A 20,353-nucleotide genomic window follows, 5' to 3' on the forward strand; every position below is an offset into this window, starting at 1 on the left:
TTATTATATCTAGCATTTTAAGAGCCAGTATGATCTTTATACCATAATGGAAAGACTATGGGTTTTATTTTTTTATTATTTATTTATTTTTTTAGACTATGGGTTTTTTTTAAATTTTTTTAATTTTTGTTTATTTATGATAGTCACACACACAGAGAGAGAGAGGCAGAGACACAGGCAGAGACACAGGCAGAGGGAGAAGCAGGCTCCATGCACCAGGAGCCCGACGTGGGACTCCATCCCGGGTCTCCAGGATCGCGCCCTGGGCCAAAGGCAGGCGCTAAACCGCTGCGCCACCCAGTGATCCCCTAGACTATGGGTTTTAAACGAAATTTTATACATCAGAAAAATAAGAGGAATTGATGAATAGATGGTGGATGGATAGGTGTACAGATATGTGATAGGAAAAAGTGTTAAGGGTAGAATCTGGGTAGTAGATACATAGATATTTGCTATAAAATTATTTCAACTTTTTGCATATTTGAAAGTTTCCAGGGACGCCTGAGTGGCTTAGCAGTTGAGTGTCTGCCTTTGGCTCAGGGTATGATCCTGGATTCCTGAGATCAAGTCCCACATCAGGCTCCTTGCATGGAGCCTGCTTCTCCTCCCTCTGCCGGTGTCTCTGCCTCTCTTCCTGTGCCTCTCATGAATAAATAAATAAAATCTTAAAAAAAAAAAAAAAAAAAAAAAGAGGACAGCCCGGGTGGCTCAGCGGTTTGGCGCCGCCTTCGGCCCGGGGCGTGATCCTGGAGACCGGGAATCGAGTCCCACGTCGGGCTCCCTGCATGGAGCCTGCTTCTCCCTCTCCCTCTGCCTGTCTCTCTCTGTCTCTCATAAATAAATAAATAAAAATTTTAAAAAAAGAAGAAAGTTTCCATAGTAAATATTGAAACAAAAACCCTGAGATTTAGACCTAGCTCTATTATTTGATGGCATTGTGATTGAAATCAAATAACCCGCTTTGCCTATCTTAAATGTTATAAAGATCAAATCATATAATGTATAGGGAAATAATTTGAAATTATACCATTCAATAAAAGTGATAAACTAATGCTATTATTTCCCCCTTTGGTAATTTCAGTAGCTATTCTTTGTTCAGATCAGTTTGAAGAGAGGAAGAAAAATGTCTACTTGCCTTTTTATTTTTTTTAATTTTTATTTATTTATTTATTTTTCTACTTGCCTTTTTAATGAGAAAAAAGTCCCACACAGTCATCAGCTCCCCTGCCAGTGGACAGAGGGTTTCAGTTCTCTCTGAAAGCCATTGTCTTTATGTTTATAAGAAAGGAAAAAGTTTCAAAATAAGCTTGTAAACCAAATTGTTTTGTTTTTCAGGAAGCAGTAGGGGACACATTAGAAGAACTGTGGATCTCCTACAATTTTATTGAGAAGTTGAAAGGGATCCATGTAATGAAGAAATTGAAGATTCTCTACATGTCTAATAACCTAGTGAAAGACTGGGGTAAGCTGGCTCTTTGCTAACATTCTACCTTCTGTTTCTAGAAAATAGCCCAACAGAGAACAAGATGCAAAACGGGGACATTTCTTTCTAAGCATACAAGGAAATAGCTACAGGAGTTCCTATCTTTCAACTGAATGCTTGAAATTTACATTTAAATATTTATTTTAAATGATTATCATTGAATAGATCCTGGTCTTATTCATTATGAAAAAAATTAAATTACTGTCCAAAGGCTGAATGGAATCGTTTTAAATTTAATAATTCTTGGGTGGAAGATGTATTTGCCATCTACATTACTTTGCTTTTTTATAATACATTATTCATTCAGCATATACTAAAGCTCTCTTAAGTGTTATGATCCGTGCTACCCTCTTGAGATACATAGTTGAATAGGACACTGACCCTGCTTTCAAGGAATTTACAACTTAGTGGAAAAGAATAGTTTATAAGCGAATAATTATAAAACTATGTAATGAGTTCTTCCATAGATGTATGAATGCACTGTTTTGAGAATTCAAAGATGAGGGGCACCTAGGTGGCTCAGTGGTTGAGCATCTGCCTTCGGCTCAGGTTGTGATCCCAGGGTTCTGGGATCGAGTCCCACATCGGGCTCCCTGCAGGGAGCCTGCTTCTCCCTCTGCCTATGTCTCTGCCTCTCTCTGTGTGTCTCTCCTGAATTAATAAATAAAATAAAATCTGGGCAGCCCCAGTGGTGCAGCGGTTTGGCGCCGCCTGCAGCCTGGGATGTGATCCTGGAGACCGGGGATGGAGTCCCACATCGGGCTCCCTGCATGGAGCCTGCTTCTCCCTATGCCTGTGTCTCTGCCTCTCTCTCTCTGTGTCTATGAATAAATAAATAAAATCTTTAAAAATCAATCAATCAATCAATCAATCAATCTTGGGACGCCTGGGTGGTGTCCCAAGCTGAGTGCCTTTGGCTCAGGGCGTGATCCCAGAGTGCCAGATCAAGTCCTGCATTAGGCTCCCTGCGTGGAGCCTGCTTCTTCCTCTGCCTGTGTCTCTGCCTCTCTCTCTGTGTCTCTCATGAATAAATAAATAAAATCTTTAAAAAATAAAAATAAATAAATAAAATCTTTTTAAAAAAATTCAAAGATGAGGGGCACCCGGGTGGCTTGGTCAGTTAAGCTTCAGACTCTTGGTTTCAGGTCAGGTGGTGATCTCAGGGTTGTGAGATCGAGCCCTGCAAGCTCCGTGCTCATTGGGAAGTCAGCTTAACACTGTTTCCCTCTCCCTCTGCCTCTCCACCCCTTTCTCTTTCTCTCTCTCTCTCAAATCAATCAATCAATCAATCTTAAAAAAAAAAAAAAAAGATTCCAAAGATGAGGGGCGCCTGGGTGGCTCAGCCAGTTAAGCTTCTGATTCTTAATTGCAGCTCAGGTTGTGATCTCAGGGTGGTGAGATCAAGCCCTGAGACAGACTCTGCACTTAGTGTGGAATCTGCTTGAGATCTTGAGATTCTCTGTCTCTCTCTGCCCACCCCCACTCTCTCTAGTTCTCTCAAATAAATAAATCTTAAAAAAAAAATAATTTGAAGGGGATCCCTGGGTGGCTCAGCAGTTTAGCGCCTGCCTTTGGCCCAGGGCGCGATCCTGGAGTCCCGGGATCGAATCCCACGTGGGGCTCCCGGCATGGAGCCTGCTTCTCCCTCCTCCTGTGTCTCTGCGTCTCTCTCTCTCTCTCTATGTCTATCATAAATAAATAAATCTTAAAAAAATATTTAAAAAAAAGAATTTGAAGATGAAGGAATGGGTAGAAACAAAAGCAGTTTGACTTAACCCACAGCATAGAGAAGACCTATCACTGGAGAGCAATATGTTGTTCTTTGTGATTCTGAACCTCATCTCCCTTTCTTATCCCATCTTTAGGCTATCAGAAAGGTAGAAGAGGTATGTCTTCTTTTTCCCTCCCTTCCATAATGTCTTCAGAGAATGACTTTATATGGTATAACTTCCCTTACTTCCTTCAAAATCTTAAACAACAAATTGTTTTGAATAGTCACGAACTGAGGCCTAGTGATACTGGAATTCAACTCCAAAAATCATAACAGAGAAGAACTTGCCATTTTAATATGTAATGCATTCTTTGTGCTTGTAGCTGAGTTTGTGAAGCTGGCGGAATTGCCATGCCTGGAAGACCTGGTGTTTGTAGGCAATCCCTTAGAAGAGAAACATTCTGCTGAGGGGAACTGGATTGAAGAGGCGACCAAAAGAGTTCCCAAACTGAAAAAGCTGGATGGTGAGTGACTCTGGGCCAGCTTGGGGCAATGCTTTCTAAGCATAAGAATTGAATTTGTGACATGGAATCATGAAAAGGAGCAAAACTAAAAAAGAAATAGGTCATCTCTAATCTCAAAAGCCATTTCATTCCATAGGAAATTTTATGGTCCCGGTTTGGGCCAGGGTGAGATGAAAACCTCCTAGGATACCTAGACTGTATATAAGATCATCCCTAAGCCAAAAACTTTTTTGTACTTTGTAATTAAGTTTAATTTTTGTATTATATATTTTTAATTTAAATTCAATTAATTAACATATAATGTATTATTAGTTTTAGAGGTAGAATTCAGTGATTTATCACTCTTATATAATACCCAGTGCTCATTACATCACGTGCCCTCCTAAATGTCCATCACCCAGTTACCCCATACCCACATCCATCTACCCTCTAGCATCCCTCAGTTTGTTTCCTATGATTAAGAGTCTCTTATGGTTTGTCTCCCTCTCTGATTTCATCTTGTTTTATTTTTCCCTCCCTTCCCCTATTATCCTCTATTTTGTTTCTTAAATTTCACATATGAAATTTAAGAAACATATGAATGAGATCATATAATTGTCTTTTTCTGATTGACTTATTTTGCTTAGCTTAATATCCTCTAGTTCTTTCCATGTCATTGAAAATGGGAAGATTTCTTTTTTTTATGTCTGAGTAATATTCTATTGTATATATAAACCACATCTTCTTTATCCATTCATCTGTCAATATACATCTGGGCTCTTTCCATAGTTTGGCTCTTGTAGACATTGCTGCTATAAACATTGGGGTACAGGTGCCCCTTCTGATCACTACATTTGTATCTTACTAGTTATACCTATTAGGGCAATTGCTGGATAGTAGGGAAGCTGTATTTTAAACTTTTTGAGGGACCTCCATACTGTACTCCAAACTGGCTATACCAGTTTGTATTCCCACCAACAGTATAAGAGGGATCCCCTATCTCCACATCCTCGCCAACACCTATCATTTCCTGACTTGTTAATTTTAGCAATTCTGACTGGTATGAGGTAGTATCTCATTGTGGTTTTGATTTTTAATTCCCTGATGCCAAGTGATGCAGAGCATTTTTTCATATGTCTGTTGGCCATTTGTATGTACATCTTCTTGGAGAAATGTCTGTTCATGTCTTCTGCCCATTTCATGATTGGGTTATTTGTTCTTTGGGTGCTTCTTAATTGTGGACCAATCAAAGGAACATCAGTACAGCCCATTCTGACCAAGCATCTCATCTGTATGAGCCACTCTGTGCAGGAGGCAGTTCAGTTCATCTTCACTGTCACCCCCTAGGAGGAAAGACAGGGTGCAGGGAAGCTGGACAGCATATTGTAGATCCCACAGTTAGCCACCTGTGCAGCCAGCACTGTAGCCCTGCCTGGCCTGAAGCCAGCTCTTCCCCACTTTGAGCCTTGACACACCAACAGTCTGAAAGAGGCAGCCATATGACTTCTTATTAAAGACCAAGTCAAGTGCAACAGAAGAGGAAGAGGACCCACTCTGTGCAGGGAGTACTGCCAAGGGGTTCTGGGTACATGATCCCATTTTAGCCTCCCAGCTTCCTGGAAAGAAGTGCTGTTCCTGTCTTTCTGAGGTGCATACTGAGACCCAGAAAGGTCTAGTGAATTGCCAGAGGGCACAGAGCTTTGCACACTCTCTCCTTTACCACCCCTTTCAAAGCTTCAGTACACAACCCTTTTATCCACCCCAGATTACTGCAGTGATTGTTTTTAAATGGGGCTGTACCCCTAGGGAGGGATATTTTAGAATCTCTGGGGAGAGAGTTAAGCGGTCTCTAGAGTTTGAATAAGTTTCACAGGTGATTCCAATATGACTCCCTGGAAGATACGTGCTCATCTATCCTCCAATTGAGAATTATTGATGTGAAAAGCTCTTATCTATTTTCCTACATCAAGAAAATTTTAACAGCTTGATTGAAGTTCAATTAAACAATTAACTGCACATATTTAAAGTGTTTAATTTGATATATTTTTGATATACATACACACCTCTGAAACTGTCGCCACAATTAAGATAGTGAACATATGATGGTGACTATAGTTAACAATACTATCTTACAGCAACTTGAAAGTTGTTGAGAGTGGATCTTAAAAGTTTTCAGCACACACACAGACGCGCGCATGTAAGGTGATGAATGTATTGACTAACATTGTGGTAATCATTCCATAATATATATGTATATCAAATCAGTTTATACCTTAAACTTACACAATGCTATCTCAATCATAGTTCAGTAAAGCTGGGGAAAAAAAGGTAATAAACATATATACATTCCCCAAAAGTATCTTTGTGCTTCTTTGTAATCCTTCCCTCCTTTTTCTTGCCATCATCCCTCCCAAGGCAATCATTGATTGCTTTGTCTCTGTAGATTAGTTTGAATTTTCTAGAGTTTTAGATCAATGGAATCATGCAGAATGTTCTTTTCCTTTTTTTCTGGATGCATACCTAGGAGTAAATGACAGTAAATTTTCTCTTGTGAGGTGGTACAGGAATAATTGAGAAGAGGCAAACAGGTTTTGTTTTTAAGATTTTATTTATTTGAGAGAGACTGACAGCGTAAGAAAGAGAGCACAGGCAGGGCAGCCCCGATGGCTCAGTGGTTTAGCGCCACCTTCAGCCTAGGGCATGATTCTGGAGTCCCGGGATTGAGTCCCGTGTTGGGCTCCCTGCATGGAGCTTGCTTCTCCCTTTGCCTATGTCTCTGCCTCTCTCTCTTTCTGTGTGTCTCTCATGAATAAATAAATAAAATCTTTAAAAAAAAAAAGAGAGAGAGAGAGCACAGGCAGGGTGGAAGGGCTTTCCACTGAGCTGGGAGCCCAACAACCTGGGGCTTGATCCCAGAACTCTAGGATCATGATCTGAGCCGAAGGCAGACGCTTAACTGACACCCAGCAAACAGGCCTCTAAGATACTGGTAATGTTCTGTTTCCTAAATTGGTAGTAGCTATACAATCATTGGCTTTGTTACTCCTTATTTATATTGTATTTGTATGAATATTCACCATTAAAAAAGAAATAGAAAATAGAAAAAGGGGAGATGGACATTAGAGTCTTGGACTTCAGCTTTTTTAGGTTTGGATTGGAGTCTAGAAACTATTTGAAATCATTTGTCTTTACTTTAAGGATTGCACAGGAAGTAACACCCTTCTCTTGAGTATGGAACAGATCTCTCATGTAGACCTTGAATAGACTAAGCCATATTATAGCCTTTTGGACCAACTATTGACCTCAGGCCAATCTGAGCAGCCGCTAAGAGAACCAGCTTGGTCTGTCCTAAGAGGATACACCAGAACAGAGACAGCTACAGCTGCTAACTTGCCTACTTTTGCTCCTCTTCTGTTGCTTATAAGCAAAACTGAGGAATCTTAAAAAGCTAAAGTGAAAAAGGCAATGCCAAATATTAGTGGGATATGGAGCAACTAAAACGCTCAGACCCTGACAGATGGTAACATAACTTGATATAACTACTTTGGAAAACTGGCATTATCTATAAAAGCTTTACATACATAGCCATTGTGACCCAGCATTTTTTTTTCCCTAGCTATATACCCAAAAGAAAAGATATATATGTTTACCAAATGACACATATGAGAATGTTCATAGCAGCGCTATTTTAATAGCTATGAATTGGAAACAACCCAAATACCCATCAACAAATGACATATTCATACAATGTAATATTAAACAGTGGGGTGCCTGAGTGGCTCAGTTGGTTAGCATCTGCCTTCATCTCAGGTCATGATCCTGGGGTCCTGGGATTGAGCCCTATATTGGGCTACTTGCTCAGCAGGGAGTCGGCTTCTCCCTCTGCCCCTCCCCCCTGCTCATGCACTCTCTTTTTCTCTCAAATAAATAAATGAAACCTTTAAAAATAAATAAATAAAAAAAAATAGTAAATAGCAATAAGAATGAATGAACTACAAATTTCACACAGTATAGATAAATCATACAAACATAATGTTGAGCAACAGAAGCCAGACACAGAGTGTATATTATATACAGTATTATATGGTATATTATACCATCCCATTCATATCAATTTCAAAAACAGGCAAAATAACCTATAGTGTTAGACATTAGGATAGAATATGTCTTTTGTTGGGGGGATAGTGACTGGAAGGACACCTGAGGAAGTTTTTCAGGTTCTAATAATGTTCTCTACCTAATCTGGTGCTAGTTATCAGATATGTTCATTTTGTGTATATTTATCGATCTGTACACTTACATGCTCTGTGTACTTTGTGTGTTATACTTTAATAATACATTTCGGTCTCCCCCTGTGAAAAGATGCTTTGGGGAATACAGAGAGATGAACATCTGCTTGCTGCCATAAAGAATATAAATGTTCATTTAAGAAGGATCATAGAGGAAGAGGCACTGGAGTTGGTTCCTAATTAAGGGCAGGGCTTAGATGGAAGGAGAGTTTGTCGGGGGGATATTCCAAAATGGAAGACTCTGTTGAACAAGGGTCCAGAGGTAAGAGTGTGTAAGGTGAGTTTGGGAGACAGTGAATTGATTGAATTAGCTGGTGCAGAACGTGAGGAGTTAAAACCAAACAGTGAATTGGGTCAAATTGTGGGCAGGCTTGTCTCTGCCTCTTTCTCTCTCTCTCTCTCTGTCTCTCATGAATAAATAAATAAAATCTTAAAAAAAAAAAACTTAAAGGAAATTGTGGGCAGGCTTCAAATACCAGTGCTCAGAAACAAGTGGCCTTTGGCCCAGTGATAGTCTGCGATGTTTTTTGTTTTCTGTGCTCTGGTTCTTTTTATTTTTTTTCAAATTTGTCTCCATTTTTTGATATTTGAGAGAATAGCAAAAATTCAGATTTTTGGCAACACTGGGATTGCAAATTTTATGTGAAAAATGAAGACTATATGTGTTTAACATACAAAGTTTTTAGTGCGTATAGGGCTTTATTTTTCTGCCTGGCACTTGTAGGTATTTTATTTGCAGCTACGCATTTGGGAAGCCTAATATTCTTAAGTACTTATATTAATCCATTTGGAGAATTTCCCTGAAAGGCTTTTTGGATAATTTGAAATTAAAGAGATTATTATTTTATGAGTTTATTTTTATTATGGCTCACTTCTTAGCATCTCATAGCTACTCAGGTTAACAGGAAAATATTTTCATTTAGAATTTTAACAATCTGAGACTCCTGGGTGGCTCAACAGTTGAGTGTCTGCCTTTGGGTCAGGGCATGATCCCGGAGTCCCAGGATCGAGTCCCACATCAGGTTCCCTGCATGGAGCCTGCGTCTCTCTCTGTCTCTGTCTCTGTCTCTGCCTCTCTCATGAATAAATAAATAAAATCTTAAAAAAAAATTTTTTTAACAATCTGCTGAGAATGACCAGAAATAATTTTCTTTTTCATTTTAGGTACCCCAGTAATTAAAGAGGAAGAAGAAGAAGAAAACTAACACCATGTTTTCCCCTTTGTGTTAACTTATTTAAATGTCATAAGAATAATAGATAAGTTTTGTATAATTGTCTATTTTAAAGATTCTCTGTGGGGCAAAGGTTCTTAAGATAAAACAAGTTTCTCATTCCTACCTTTTTTTAAACCTATTTAGTGTTTCTCACCCCAAACAATAACACCAACTTCATATATTCTAGTACTTTTTTTTTAGAAACTCAAATTGTCAATTTTTGTCTTCTGTCCCAGTTATGTACTGCGTGGCCCCATCTACTGAAACTTTTATAGACCAGTCATTTTTAACAACAAAGAACAACAAATACAGTTCTTTATTTAGTTTGTTTAGGGTTTCTTTTTTTGTTTTTAAGACCAGGCATTTAAATATATATATTTAACTTTTGGATCTGTAGACCATCTTTCCTGAAGGTCCATGTCCTTATGACTCAGAAGCACAAATGTGTCATGCCTTTGGTTCAGAAGGCAGCATGGTGACAGGAAGAGTTCCTCTTAGAAGAAATACAGAGCAGTCCTAGAACCAAGACTCCCAAAGTCCAACTGCAAAAGCTGTGGTGAAAAAAAGAAAAATTAATATCTTGGAGGCCTTATAGCCCATGTTATATTTACTTATTTGTTTTTCCAAAATGTGTGCATCTGTCAACTGGAATTTAGGTTGTGTTTACACACCTGGCCACTTGAGTCATTGTGCACAGTGAGTAGTTAAAATGACTGTCGTGATCATTCCTTTGACCAGTATTGTGGTCATGTTACCCATGTGGACCTGATCTTAGGCACACTTTTTGGTTTATGATCCCTTATATGTTATATAAGGAAATACATGTAAACAGTAGTTATATTTGAATTCCTAGCCTAAATGTTGGCCATTCATATATATCAAAAATTTCTCTAATAACTTTGTTCTGTTGACCCTCATGTTGGGAGAAGTGATTACTATAAATAAGGATATAGAATTTAAAATATAGCATCTGATACCTTTCAATAGATTAAATTTAGAATTTCAAAATATATTTTTAGAATGCTTCTAAGTTAGACAGCTCTTAAAATGAATTATGTAAGTGATTGTGGAGGGAAAAGAGAAGAGATATTTCGTTATGGGATCCCAGGCAAAGGGCAATATTTTTGAGGATTGCCTTCTCTATGAAGCATGGTAGGTGATTTAACCTCAAAATTGCAAAGCAATAGTTGGACACAGAGGTTAGAATTTATAAAGAAAAACTTTTTGGAAAGTACGAGATATAGTAGTCAGTAACCAGATAAGTTCATAGCAGGCCACGACTGAATCACTGACAGATTGGAGAAAAGAAGTCAGAGGCGCTCTGCCAAATTGTGCCTAAAGTCCCTCAACCAGAGACTGATTCTTATTTCCCTATTTACCTTGTATGAAATCAGTCAAAGAGGGGAGAGTCATTTTTTTAAAAAGGTGATTGCATAAATAGTCCTGGGTTTCAGAAAACTTCAGCTATCATTTAAGTAGGAATTACATGATTTCTCTGAGTCACTCTGATCTAAGGGGACCACTGCTTTGACAATCAATTCTAAATACAAACATCAAGAGGAAAAACTAGTCCAACACTTTTTTTAGCTTCTTGTTAATTCTTCCTCATTATCTGATAGGAAGAAATCTTTACTCTGGCTTAATATTCAAAGCCTTTGGGTATTTCTTTTGTGGACTATAAATAATGAGTATTCCCCTTGGTGATGTTTAAGTCCCCAAAAGTAGGAGGGAAAATGATCTTCTTGTAGTTTGCACTTCATCCAGTAGGCAAGCCTGAAGCCATTTTGCTCTGTATGGATATATTTTTCAAAGGTTACTCTGGAAGTGAATGTAATAGGGAAGGCATGACTTCATATTGAATCTATAAAGTGGCTTATGGTGTTGGTGTTTGGATTTCTGAATTCTATAATATAGAAACTCATTTTCTTTGTTTCTCTTTGTTTCTTAATGTCTTTTAATCACTGATAGTTCTCAAAGAAGTGTAAGGTGCTTTTCTGTGTCTATTTCACACAAAATTCATGTTTAGTTTGGCTCAACAAATATTTGAATGACTTCTATGCATCCCTTTAATGGAATTAAAGCCAGAATCCATGCCATTAGAAAATGGAAGATAGGCTGTATGAAGTAAGTTCAGAACATTCTTTCTAATCATTCCTTAAATCATCTTTTACTGTTGCAAATTTAGCTGATATTAAATGCCTTTGGCTTATGGATTAGATACTTGACCTACTTGGAATGGATTCTCTCTGGGCTCCTGGTTTAAAGCGTTTTGTCATTTTTAGTGGCTCATTAAAATTTCTTCCATTATTATAATAATGGTAGAGCTCTAGAATCAGTTCAGTATTTTAATTTTTCACAGGTAACTTGATTTTAGTCTACAAAGAAATTCAGCTTTGCTGTGTTCCCTAACTCTAAGCTTATGGGTATATTACCTGGTCAGACCTTGAAGGGTTTTTGTGTTCTTTTTTTTTTTTTTTTTTTAAACTTTCTGAACTCTTTTTTTTTTTTTTTAAATTTACTTATTTATTCATTCAGAGAGAGCGAGAGAGAGGCAAAGACACAGGCAGAGGGAGAAGCAGGCTCCATGCAGGAAGCCCGATGTGGGACTCGATCCTGGGTCTCCAGGATCACACCCTGGGCTGCAGGCGGCGCCAAACCGCTGCGCCACTGGGGCTGCCCGGGTTTTTGTGTTCATAGGAGTTTTTGGTTTTTGTTCATAGGAGTTTGTTCCTTTAAACCAGAGTTTCTCAATCTTGGCACTATTAACATTTTGGATTGGATGATGTTGTTCTGTGTATTATAGGATGCTTAGCACCATCTCTAGCTTCTACGTACTAGATGCTGGTAGAAGCCCCTGTTTAGTTGTGACAACCAAAATTGTCTTCAGACACTACTATCTGTCCCCTCTGATGGAGGGATAGGAACAAAGCTGTCCCTGGTTAAGAACCAGTGCTTTATACTAACATTCCTTTTGTCCAGGGTGCATTTATTTTCATAAATGCCATATATGCCACCTGAGTTGAGAGAAGGTGATGTGTTTAATAATCATGGATGGAAGGAAAATGGTCCTTGGTGTTTTGCTTTTTTGTAATGCTCATTTTAATAATTTTCATATGACATTAGAAACTCAGGGCTGAAAGGTTCAACTTACATTTTTCAGCAGGGTCTCAACTTTTATTTCTTAGCATTCTTGCTTATCTTAGGACAGTGATTATTAACCTACCTCTCTCTTACTATAACAGAATTCAACTTTATGATAGATTTTTCTTTATCTCTAAAGCTGAACATTTTGAGTGTGCTTTTAAATAATGGATTATTCTTTAAATGTTCATTCTTTAAATGTTCATTCATTGTCCACAGATGCATAGAATTTTCCAGACTGTAGCAGTCATTAAATGCAGAAAGATATTGTATAAAATTTGGTAATCATATATGAAAGTTAGCTGGTGTCGGCACCAATTTTGAATGCGATCAGAAGAATGTCTGATCATGATAATTGGTCACTAACTTGGTATGGTTACTCGGAATGGTTATAAGACATTTAAAAGTGGTTCTTGTGTGGAAAAAAGAAATTTTGACTTGAATAGATGCTTCTTCTTATACCTTTTACTGGTGGTCTGGAGTAATGAGGAGTAAGAAATGAATCTTAACTGTTGGCTTATTCTCAGAATTGGTGATGTGTAAGTGGAATTGAAGATTGTTATCTCTGTGACTCAGAATCTTCTACCTGGATTTTTGTTAGGATTAAATGGAAAAAGTATAGGGTCTAGAAAAGTTGGATTTAATCATTAACTTTTAAAAATTGGTGTGTGTTGGGAAGGGAGGGTCAAAGTATTTTTTTTTTCAAAGTATTGATCATATGAGTAGTTAGTATCTCTCTAACTGCAGTCTGCCAGTTTGTGAAGACCTTACATTGTAAGTATTGGTAAAGGGAGAAAACTAACGCTAAACCGAAAGTTATCTTTTAACTGAAATTAATTCCTTTGGCACACATTTTCTTTATTTAGGCTGCTTAATGTGCCTGTGAATAATTAAATATAAAACAAGATTCAGTGTAGCAGAGTTGGCGCTTTTGACACAGCTAACTTGGTCATATTCCTTTATCTTCATTCTAGCATGAGGTTTTTGTTTTTTGTAAAACCATAAAATAGGTGCAATAAAAAAATAAAGGATGTGTTTTTAAAAAAAAAATCACTGAAGTTTTAGAAATCCCACATCTAAATCTCTATTCCTGCCTTTTTATAAACCAGTGACGACAAAGGAAGAAAACTGAAAGAAAAAATGAGACTGAGTCTTAGTTTTTTCTAAACTAAGAAAAATTTTCTCTTGCCACTTAGGGAAGTCATAAGTGGATTCTAGTTAATTTCCCATATTGGGCAGGTAGAGGGGAACCAGCCAACCAAATTATGACCCAGCAAATTTAACAAGGGGGTGGGGGAGAGTAAAGTATTTTGCAGTAGATTTGCACTTTAAAATTATGAACTGGATGTTGGTAGAAAGTACTCCCAAAGGGCAGATGGGTAAATACCTAGCCTGCATGTGGATATTAGAGAATCAAACTTCATCCTTGCTCGTTCTAAGCCCACCTGAGCAGTAGTTGTCTGTACATAATCAGAGTCAGGATTTCCCTATTTCCCTCCTTGGTGTCATCTTCCATGTTTGCTACATTGACAGTCATCCCTCTGAGGAATGTGTCAAGTAGAATTCTCCTACTCAGAATAGAAACTTTGAGTTAACTTTCCCACATCTAGATTTGAAAAAGGAATTTAGATGGTTAAATTAAGTTATGGCTCATGTTACAAGGGTGGGAAGTTCTTTGCTTCTTTGATCTGCAGGGTACCTGCCTCTGAGGTGCTACTGCCTAGAGGGATCAATTCCATCAAAAGACTGGTGAGTTGGTAGCTGTAGTGAATATACATATAGCTAGCTACTTCTCCCAGGGTGTCAGTCATGATAACGAGCATCATTCCAGAATCTTTGGCTTCTAGAACCAACTCCATTCTGAAGAACGTTTTAACATCTATTAATACTTTGGTAATAATCTTTTATATGCAGGAATTTTGTAGCATGACTTTATGACTAAACTTATTGTGTTAAATTATTTAGAAATGTTGAGTTTCTGAATGTTATTTTGTGAGACATGTTTTAAAATAGTAATAAATTGTGTTATTTTATAAAAAATTATTTTGTATCTTTTTTGGTTATATTGATTTTAGCTAGTACAGAGCAACCATGTGAACTTCCAATGACATTCAATTCTGAAGAAATTTGGTCTTTGGATCAAACATTCCACACAGCTTGTGAGCATGTGTATGAGAGAGATAGAGAGAGAGACCGACTCATCTTTTTGAGTTTTTTTTCCCTGTAATTCACTACCAATGACAGTCTCCTCTCCCAGCTTTGTGAGTCTTCACCATAAGTTCTCTGGGCACCATTTCAATTATTAGTATCCTGGAAAGAGTGTTTCCCAGGACTGCAAGTTACTACTGCACTTAACCATTCCTAGTTCTCTCCTCACTAATAGTATATGAGGTTAAAGCTGGTTGATAGGCCCCTGATGTGAGGTCGGGAATAACATGACTTCGGCCAGCCCCCGTGTAATACACAAGAAACAGGAAGAGCCTAGTAAGAGGTGTACCATTACACATTGTCTCAGCACCTATTCTGTGCTATCGGCTGAATATAATTTTGGCCTCAGAATGGGACTGTAGTGCATTTTATTTCTAATTCTTTATTCCACAATTCTTTGGTTATAAGGATGTTTCTTGCTGCTGTCCTCCTTTAAAAAGCAGATTTTAATTTCTGAGCCTATAAAGAGAAAACCTTAATTCAGATTAGAAACAGCTCATTATTTTTAGTTCACTGTTTTCTAGAATAAAGGATGGATGTCTAGAATCATGACAATGTATATCATATATATATTGTATTGAATATAAATGTATAAATGTATGTATATGTAGATATATAATTGTTATATATAATAAAAAAATACTAAGTGATAACCCTCCTTTCTAAAATGCAGTCAACTCTGCAGCTATAAAAAAGTATATCCCTATGTACAGATATAGAAGAATGCCTATAATATTAGGTGAGAAAGATTAAGAACTCATTATTACGAATGTAATATGTGTGGAATGAGAATGTGTGTATACATGTGATGGCTGGTTGGTGTGAGGCGTTAGTGGGAGTATGTGCGTATGTGTACATGGAGAAGTGGGAATGTACGGATGGGGTGGGACACTTGTGGTATATACGTGTAGTGGGAGGAGAGAGTATGTTTATGATGGAGTGTTGTGGGGAGAAGGTGGGAGTGAATGGGTACAGGTAAGATTCTGAGAAGTGAGGGGGGTGCTCTACCCAGTGCCATGCTGCCATGCTGATGGGAATGGAGGGGGAAGCTATGTGAGTTGGGGAGCGGGGGAATGAGGTCATGTTTGTTGGGGGAAGCAAAGACTTGCCTATCTGTTGTGAGGGTTAAGTATGTGAAGATGTGTGTGTTGAGAGAAAATTGTGAGAGTGGAACAGACATGACATGGGAGAGGAAGACATGAGTGAGTATACAGAAAAGTGTTAGAATGTATACCAGTATTAGCCTTTATAAATAATTTTTTGCCTTACGATTTTTAAATAGGTTGGCTATAATTTTAAAGCCTTAGTAGAGGAAAACTCCACTGAACTCAAGTTCATATAACCACTTCTGGATTTACTAGGTTCTCAAGACAAACATCTTCAGTCACTGATTCTGTGCAGTCAAGCCTGTTTTTGAAATCTCCCAGTTTATATCCTCTTAATATAAAATGGCTGCTATTATATGGACTTGCCTTTGTGCTGTTAGGAAATCCTGATAAGCACTACTCACAGATACAGAGACATTCTTAAATTTAAGTCTTTAGAACACATCTATGGACTTTTCTGAAATATCTAGAAAGGCTCATTTCTGGCCCATCCTTAACTGGAGTCCTATAATAAAGAATGAGGAGGGGATCCCTGGGTGGTGCAGCGGTTTAGCGCCTGCCTTTGGCCCAGGGCATGATCCTGGAGACCTGGGATCGAATCCCACGTCGGGCTTCGGGTGCATGGAGCCTGCTTCTCCCTCTGCCTGTGTCTCTGCGCCTCTCTCTCTCTGTGTGACTATCATAAAAAAAAAAAAAAAAAAAAAAAAAAAAGAATGAGGAGAGGGTGTCTCCTGACCTGTCCTTGAATTACTTTAAAGGCATATGCTTTTTTTTTTTTTTTTAAAGTTCTCTAAGCAACACAGCTTCAAGTGAGAGTGAGTCTCCCTTGTCATAACTTGGAATTTCATTTCATTGGTGCTTTTAATTATAAACATGTTAAAACAGGTTTTGGTTTGAATAATGCAGTATTCTAATAAGTATACTTTATGAGTTACCTACACGTCTGATACATATTTTTTTTTGATACATATTTTTTAAGGATACTAAACCAGCAGATACTCTGGCAGAGTAGTGAACTTTATTAAACAGGTTTAATTTCTGAATAAAGTGAATTAAATTGAAACTATTTACAGAAATTCCTAAAATCACAGGACACTATAGACCAGTAGCATCCGTGCCAGAGATTTACTGTTATTAACTAATTCTTTTTTTTTTTAATTTTTATTTATTTATGATAGTCGCAGAGAGAGAGAGAGAGAGGCAGAGACACAGGCAGAGGGAGAAGCAGGCTCCATGCACTGGGAGCCTGACGTGGGATTCGATCCCGGGTCTCCAGGATCGCGCCCTGGGCCAAAGGCAGGCGCTAAACCACTGCGCCACCCAGGGATCCCGTTATTAGCTAATTCTAACAGCAAATAACAGTCTGACTCTTCATACCTCAGTGCTTAGAGGCATGTCCCTCCTGAGCTGGAGGGGAGGGGATCTTTGTATAGTCCAGGTTACCATACAGGGATTCCTTTTATGACAACTGCTTAACTTCTCATTGGTTGTCTCAGAGAGACTTCCTCATGTAGCTCAGTAACTCCTGTACTTGACAGGAAAGTTCCAGAAACTTTAAGAACAAATTCTGAAAGACCTTTATGAGCAAATCGTGAATTTTTTTTTTTTTTAAATTTATGATAGTCACAGAGAGAGAGAGAGAGTCACAGAGACACAGGCAGAGGGAGAAGCAGGCTCCATGCACTGGGAGCCCGACGTGGGATTCGATCCCGCGTCTCCAGGATCGCGCCCTGGACCAAAGGCAGGCGCGAAACCGCTGCGCCACCCAGGGATCCCAAAATCGTGAATTTTTTTTAAGCTACAGCTTCATTGTCTTAGTCGAAACAGGATGATTATTTTAAATTCTTTTTTTTTTATTAGCAACTTCAAGTATAACAACTGAAACTGGAATAAGTATTTTCTATTAATAAAAATGAATTTTGACAAAAAAAAAAATAAAATGGCTGCTATAAATCAGAAACATTCATTTTAAACAGGTATGAGAAATTATTCCTGTAGTAAAACAAACATTTTTAGCTGAAAAGGGATTTTTTAAAAAATAATCCAGGTTTTTATTTTTTTTATGATAGTCACAGAGAGAGAGATAGAGAGAGGCAGAGACACAGGCAGAGGGAGAAGCAGGCTCCATGCACCAGGAGCCCGACGTGGGATTCGATCCCGGGTCTCCAGGATCCCGCCCTGGGCCAAAGGCAGGCGCCAAACCGCTGCGCCACCCAGGGATCCCTGAAAAGGGATTTGAAAGGGGAGAAAAAGCATTACTAGATAACATCCTGAGCCCCATTTCAGGATTTCCTAACTTTTTATAGTAAGTTAATATTGACTTAGGTCTGTTCAGCCTTCTAATATTTGCCTTGTAGAAAACATGCAAAAATTGAATACATTGAAAGGTTCTGTAATTCAAACTCAAATAGTATGCTATAAGGTTAAAGATACAGTAACTGAAGTTATATTTTTTTTAAGTGACACCAGGAAATCTTCCTAAGAGAATAAATATAGAGCTTAATTACACTGAAATTTTATATATGTGTCAGAAAAAAAAGACAATAGAATTTTTTAAATACTTTTATTCATATACATGTATTTTGACAACTTCAAATTTAGAACACTTAGAATCAGCATGAACAAGAACTACCATTCAATGACAAGGATTTGAAATGGGGGAATAGATACTGTAACTGGTTCTTATTAATCTCCCCATGCAACAAGACACTCCCTGTGTCTTGTACACAGAAAAATTGATTCACACAATTCTAGAATTGCAGTATTTTTCTAACATCCCATTCCATAGTCTCAGAATACTTTTCAATTAAAGTGATCCAGATGTTTCGAGATGAAAAATAAAACAATTTGCTTTGTAAGGCTGAATAAATAGTATGAGTCACATTTCTTTCCATTAATATAAATTAGGGAAAAAACTTAGGAACAATTTACTGTAAACACAAAAACTATTCACAATATTAGTAACAACGGCTCATATTTTTACCGAACACTTCCTGTGTTTGCCAGGCCCCACGCTAAAACATCTGAACATGCAATTTCACAATTATCTCAATGAGAAGTGTCAGGGATTCACATGGTTTTTACAACGGATGATTGCCACAATGACAGCTGGCACTGAGCACTTGTGTACAAGTCTTTACCTGGCATTGCAGCGAGTACGACTCACTTGTAGCAGCTCAGGGTGCTCATTTGCGCGATTGTACTAATGTTACATGAATACTCAGGCCTGACTCCCTACCCCCACCCCCAAAACAGCACATGGCGGAAGTCTTTACTACTAGGGACACATCTGTAAGAGCACGGAGACAAGGTAAGCGGCTGCGATCTAGATGTGCACTATCGCCGTTTCCTGGGCCTCAGAAGTGCCCCTCCAAGCCTAACTGCAGGAGGGCGGCCTCCGCCTCCTCCTCCTCCTCCTTGGCCTCCTCCTCGCGGATCTGCACCAGCAACTGGAAGAGGTTAGGGGCAGGCCCTTCCGCGGCCCCGGTCAGCCACAGCTGCCTCCGGATGGCCCCGCTGTGGTTGGCCCCGGCAATGACCTGCTCCAGGCGGGCCTGGTTCACGTTATCTTTATCTATGGCCCCCTTCTCCACCACCTTCTGCAGAAGAGGCTCCAGACGAATGACATACGCAGATAACTTTTCTCCCGGGTTCTGGTAAGTGTTCAGAAATCTGACCTGCGCATCCCTAGAGCTCTCGACGCTCCCAAACACCTGCTCAAGCGCCTTCAGGCATTCGGCAGTGGTTATCGCAGGGTTGTTCGTCTTGAGGATGCGGATGACATCAGCGGCGGGGCCCCGAAGACTCTCCATCAACCGCCGCCTCTTTTCTACATCAGACACCTGCCACTCCTCTATGACCTCATTAGTGTGTTCCAGCCAGGGATCAAAGGTCTCCTCCCCAGGCCCCGGGATGTCCCTCCCCGAGAACAGCGTCAACTTCTTGTACCATATGGACTCAACAAGAGGCTGAATAACGTTATCTAAAATATAGTTTAGCATCTCTGCTGGCATATCTGGACCCGGGGCCGGAGTGGGGTTCTGAAACCCAAGGACGCGGGCAACATCTTGCACGGTCCACCCCTCTCTCGCTAGGAAGAGGTGCAACCTTTCTAAAAATTCAGCATCGGAAGTCGGGGGTTTAAAGACCACTTTCCAGACACCTCCTTTACCCGGCATCTCCCTGGGGATCGCGGCGTAATCGACAGCGCCAGTGAGCTCTAACAAGGCTGCTTTCGCATTCTCTTCCCTCCAAAACATCCTCCCAAGCACTCGATAGGGCACCTGGGGCATCGCAGCCTGGAGGGTCTCCTCGATTTCAGCCTCATCACAGTTCACTGGGATCCCCCAGACCAGCAGGGCTCTCTGGGAGTTCACATCCATCCCCCGGCACCAGTCTTCCAACAGCGTCATCGCCATTTCCCCAACTAGCGAGGGCCCCGATTCTACAAAGACGGATTAGGCTGTGGCTCCCTGCGCTCTAGGGCTCAGCGCGGCAGCAGACACTCCCCCACCCCCGTAGGCGCGAGGGAGGCAAGCTTGACGCAATCACAATTAACAAACGACACCAGAGTCCTGCCCTCTTCCTTCGCGGCCCCCAAAGGCAGTCCGCCGGCTGGTCCCCGGAGCCAAGCCCCGGGAGGCTCGGGCAGTCGCCTCACGCGTCCGCCGCCACCGGCGTCCTCAGTCGGGGCCCGCG

The 20,353-nt window shown here is 39.5% G+C and overlaps 2 protein-coding genes across 2 annotated transcripts in view; one reads left to right on the forward strand and one right to left on the reverse strand.

Annotated features, from left to right (window-relative positions):
• DNAL1 (dynein axonemal light chain 1) overlaps positions 1-14,381 on the forward strand; it is a 43,193-nt gene extending 28,812 nt beyond the window's left edge. Inside the window, exons 6-8 of the mRNA XM_077909937.1 lie at positions 1,336-1,462; positions 3,578-3,718; positions 9,151-14,381. Coding sequence (XP_077766063.1) covers positions 1,336-1,462; positions 3,578-3,718; positions 9,151-9,191 — 309 coding nt within the window. The 3' untranslated portion in view covers positions 9,192-14,381. The remainder of the gene's footprint in view (positions 1-1,335; positions 1,463-3,577; positions 3,719-9,150) is intronic.
• Positions 14,382-18,201: 3,820 nt separating this feature from the next.
• Positions 18,202-20,353, reverse strand: PNMA1 (PNMA family member 1). The gene has a single exon (XM_077909936.1). It carries the CDS (start codon positions 20,071-20,073, stop codon positions 19,012-19,014), a length of 1,062 nt encoding a protein of 353 aa, XP_077766062.1. The 5' UTR covers positions 20,074-20,353; the 3' UTR covers positions 18,202-19,011.

Source organism: Canis aureus, chromosome 9 (assembly GCF_053574225.1).
Source record: "Canis aureus isolate CA01 chromosome 9, VMU_Caureus_v.1.0, whole genome shotgun sequence".
Classification (NCBI taxonomy): Eukaryota; Metazoa; Chordata; class Mammalia; order Carnivora; family Canidae; genus Canis; species Canis aureus.

What these genes read in the sequence shown, in the direction of transcription:
- PNMA1 (XM_077909936.1), bottom strand. Translation starts at nt 20,073, where the DNA reads ATGGCGATGACGCTGTTGGAAGACTGGTGCCGGGGGATGGATGTGAAC.